Source organism: Sphaeroforma arctica, assembly GCF_001186125.1.
Source record: "Sphaeroforma arctica JP610 unplaced genomic scaffold supercont1.2429, whole genome shotgun sequence".
Taxonomy (NCBI): Eukaryota; class Ichthyosporea; order Ichthyophonida; genus Sphaeroforma; species Sphaeroforma arctica.
The window spans coordinates 1-4,715 of NW_014038129.1; the positions used below are offsets into that span (position 1 = coordinate 1).

Consider the following 4,715-nt stretch of genomic DNA (forward strand, 5'->3'; position numbering starts at 1 on the left):
TACATATATACATATATACATATATATATGTATATATATATATATAAATGTATATATATATATATCACTGTTGTGACATGTACATTTTATGTTTTGATAGCGTCATATATATTCATCAAAATATTGATGACTATTTTTTGTGGATGTATTTCAAAAGTGTCGAAATATTTTATGAATATTTTTGTTGAAATAACGTCATATAATAGAAGGCTATGATAATGTGTCAAAACTATAAGCATACAATTCTGCCAATCTGTCATAATAATCTTATAGGCTTATTATATCGGTCCATCATTTGATTTTGTTTAAATGAGGACAGGCTTTTTTTTAATCAAAAATACTAGAAGTGAACAATCGCAGGGCTCCACTCCCAGGATATACGTGTTTGACTGCCCCCAATTCTTTCTGAAGGCCCTTGCTCAATAGAAGAAGACGGTCAATTGAAGGATTTGGACTTTGGGGCTTGGGCTCACGTTGACACTTGATTTTCCAGAGAATCGATGACGACAATAATCTCGATATGACGATGGCAATTGTCAAGTTCCAAGAATTTCCAACTTTGTAAATATTTACCTCTCCGAAATTCCAAAGTGCCAATGTTCTAAAAAAAGCACTTCCACAGTTCCATGTGCTCTGTCAGGCGTGAGACATCGTGTTTACGATAATACTACTTATTGTGTATTTAAAATAATGTTGCTAATGTTATCAAGAAAGTAGTACTCTTGTATTTAATTGAGAGGAGAGGGCACTTTCCCTTCTATATAAAAATTGTTCGTAATTAACTACATACTCTCTTGTTTTTTTTTCCAATTTAATAATACATAGCCTTCTGTTCTTTTTAGAAGCTGCGATTGCTCAGTCGGTCTGGTACTTTATTCGTTTTTGTTTTGAAACAAATCCAAAATGCAAGAGACACATTGACACAAAACACTCACTCGGTTTGGTGCGTTGCCGCGTTCGCATAGCCTACTGCCCTACTCTCTTTAATTAATGAAATATGGCTATGGCGTTCGTTCAAGAATCCTCTCGTCATGGAATCTACACACACATGCACTTTTCGATGACATAATAATTTTTACAATATTCAGTTTTGATGACTCGCCTTTGTTCATTTGCCTCGTGGACGGTGGACCTGTTCACTGAACGTTGGAGTGAGCCCTGACTCTGGGCTCTGGAGTCTGGAGTCTGGCGTCTGGACTGGAGTCTCTCTACTAGAGTTATTCTCTATCTCTCTCAGTAAATAGTAAAGAGAGAGTCTGGACTCTCTGTCTCTTGTGGGGAGTTTGGGACTTAGAAACATTTTATCCTGCTCTATATTTATATATATATGCTGTCGAATTTTGCGAATTATAATGCGAGCGATATCCCTTTCTCTTTTCAATTACCACCTTAGTATCATCGAGACAGCTCGTATCGCTATAGCACGGTGGTGTTTCACAAATATACAATGGGGTTGACTTTCGAATCGTGCACTGCTGACCAGAATAACGGTGTAGTTAGCAGTACTGATCCCGTTGTGGAACAGGAATCCTCTGCACCCACTGTTCTTAAGAGTCGTACGAACAATCCAAAGGAAGCCGACGATGTAGTCAACATGGCTAAGGTGCGTGCTGCTATCCCTCCTCACTGCTGGGAGATCAGCACCGTCAAGGGATTGACCTACTTAGTACAAGATATTGTTTTAATCGGACTTTTGTATGCACTGCGTGTGTACTTGCTTTCAGATTTCATGTCTGGTGCATACGGATCATTGGTGTCAGTATTTACAAGACTAGTATGGTGGAATTTAATGGGTTTCCAGTTGTGGTGCTTGTTTATGATTGGACACGACGCCGGTCACGGAACATTCTCCACCAGCCCGGCGATCAACATGATTGTAGGTCATGTGGCGCACGTTCCACTATTAGTACCGTACCACGGCTGGCGACAATCGCACCGTATTCACCATATGTACCACAATGATCTTGATCGGGATAAGACTTGGACACCTGTGAAGGAGTCTACAGCAAAGGGCTGGAAGGACGACAACACTTGGTATGGATCAATACGTTTCACTGCGTTATCCTTGCTGATGTTCCCATACTATCTACTTGTGGCCGAGGCTGGAGACTTGGTCTATGGATCACACTTCAATCCGTTCAATGAAGTGCTTTTTAAAACCACGCACGACAGGATATGCGCAACAGTAGGAACCGCATCGATCGCTGCCTTCCTTATGTCGGTTTTCAGCTTCTCTGTGGCGCACACGCCTACTGTCCTAGCAGGATTCTTTGCATTCGTAGATTGGTATTTCATCCCCTATATAATCTTCTCAATGTGGCTCTCTCTGGTCACTAATCTGCACCACACACACCCCGAGTCACTATTCTACCGCAACGCTCAGTGGTCTTTTGTGAAGGGTGCTGCGACTACTGTTGACCGTGACTTTGGGCCTATAATCAACTACTTTATGCACCACATCGAGACACACGTGTTGCACCATCTCTTCTTCACCAAGATAGCACATTACAACCTAGTGGAAGCCACAGAGTACGCTAAACCGGCTCTGGGTCATCACTACAAGAAGGATGTGCGAAATCCTATTCTCGCCTTTATGTCCGATATGGATTACTGCAAGACAGTCAAGGACGAAGGAGATGTGTTGCACTTCAACGAGTACGAGAGCTACAAGGCTAAATATATGCCAAAGGAGGAATAGATAAAGGGTAACGATTATTATGTTAGTTAAGTCGTACAGGTAGCCAGCCCCGGAATTTTCTCGGATGTATTTACTTGACCAAATTTGTATGTGTATCAATATAGGACGACGCACATAGCTGGAAAAAGAGTTGGGCGTCAATCAAAAATATATGTCACAAAGAGTATGATACTGTGGTAGTCGGCATACTTGCATTTTAATTTGAGCATGTAAGCGACGTAGCTTAGCAATGTTATGAAGATTCCGGCATGTGGTCTGTCAACTATGTATACTTACTAAATTACGTACAACTTATACGTATTTCTCTGCCCGTCTTACTTCTACTTTAAATCATTTCAAGTCGAGTAAGCGACGTCAACGTCGAAGTTTTATGAAGATTCGGCTTTTAGCTTGCCAACTAGCTACATGTACATATGGAATTCCGTCCACCCTATACGTGTGTCTCCGCACCTGCTTATACACTTGTGACCCGTCCACTGGCAACGCACTCTGCTATATGAGGTTCCATCGAAAATTGACAGATTTTGTGGCAATTGGCATACCTTTTAACGTCGAAATTTTTATGATTGTTCGGTATGTAGCCTATCAACTCACTACATATGCATACTAAATTCCGTACACTTTATGCGTGTTTATCCTCGCCTGCTCATACACTTGTGACGCGTCAACCCCCTTCACCTTGGCAACGCACTCTGCTATATATGGAATCATCGAAGGTACACAGGTCTTACCGCGGTGGGGCTCTGGAGCCATGAAAGGTCCATCTGTCTCTAATAGAATTCTATTTAGAGGTACTTTTCTAACGGTATTTCTCAGCACATGCGCGCTTTTGAAGGTCACTGCTCCTGTAAAGCCTATACACAAACCTGTATGTGACTTTAATAAAGCTACTGCTAACGACACGTGAGACGTAAAACAGTGCAAATGAGTAGGGTGTGTACTCGGCAAATGTCTCATGAGTATCTCCAACGTATCGTCCTCAGCCTCTCGTGTGTGTATCACAAGCGGTACGTTGAGTTTCACGGCCAATTGGATCTGATCAATAAACACGCGTTTCTGCAGTTCTTTTTCATGTCGTATCTTCTCATCCCCTCCCCAGCTGTCTCGCTGGCTGTAGTCTAAGCCGCACTCGCCCAGGGCTATCGCTCTGTAACGCCGCACAAACGGTTTATCACTAGTATCCCGGCCATCTTTAGCGGTGCGCGTGTTATCTTCCGATGATTTAGGTTGTTTGTTATTACCTGATTCTATAGATCGTTTAGTATTTGTTTCGTCATTCTCTGCTGTATGCGAGTTATGCATGTCCCTGTCGTGTACGCTCGCTTCGCGAGAAGTCGGCAGTAGTATGCTTCGTATCCTCTTCGCCACACTGAGGTTGTATTCTTTAGCACTCTTAGGGTGTACACCAAATGCACCGTAAACATTGTCGTAGTTTTCCACAAGACGCAAGCCGTCCTCGAATGTAGCAGGTGAACAACTCACATGGATGCAGGCTTCCATCGGTGTGTTGAGATGCACTTCTTTGCAAAGTGCTGGGTAGTGAGTATGAGGCTGTCGCAGGCGCTTCAGTATCATGTCCAAATGGGTGTGTGTATCAATGTATGTTCTCGACACAGTAGAGTACAAGCAACTGTACAATTGCACGTGCCTATTTTTGCTGCCCTGAGCTAAAGTTATCCGACTAGAGGGACCTCTCCGGGCAAGCAACGTTCGAGGCAACATGATACCCTGCATTTTATACGTTCAATTATATCTGGTAGTCATCGAGCATGCACAGAAATACTGTTTCGAGAAGTAGTACACGCGAAAATTATAATTATGTACTGGCTTTCAAGTCTTGAACTTCCGTGTAATATCAATCCAGCAATCTTTACTCAACACCTTACTCACAGAGAGAAATTATTTGTATATTCATACATACATATATATATATATATATATATATATATATATATATATATATATATATATATATATTNTATACACGTCTACTACTACTACTACTTACTTAAACTAC

General features: G+C 41.7%; 2 protein-coding genes across 2 annotated transcripts; one reads left to right on the forward strand and one right to left on the reverse strand.

Moving 5' to 3' along the window:
- Positions 1-1,277: 1,277 nt before the first annotated feature.
- Positions 1,278-3,179, forward strand: SARC_12599 (hypothetical protein). The gene has a single exon (XM_014293288.1). It carries the CDS (start codon positions 1,448-1,450, stop codon positions 2,696-2,698), a length of 1,251 nt encoding a protein of 416 aa, XP_014148763.1. The 5' UTR covers positions 1,278-1,447; the 3' UTR covers positions 2,699-3,179.
- Positions 3,180-3,223: 44 nt separating this feature from the next.
- On the reverse strand, positions 3,224-4,620 carry SARC_12600 (hypothetical protein). The gene has a single exon (XM_014293289.1). It carries the CDS (start codon positions 4,430-4,432, stop codon positions 3,305-3,307), a length of 1,128 nt encoding a protein of 375 aa, XP_014148764.1. The 5' UTR covers positions 4,433-4,620; the 3' UTR covers positions 3,224-3,304.
- Between the last annotated feature and the right edge of the window lie 95 nt (positions 4,621-4,715).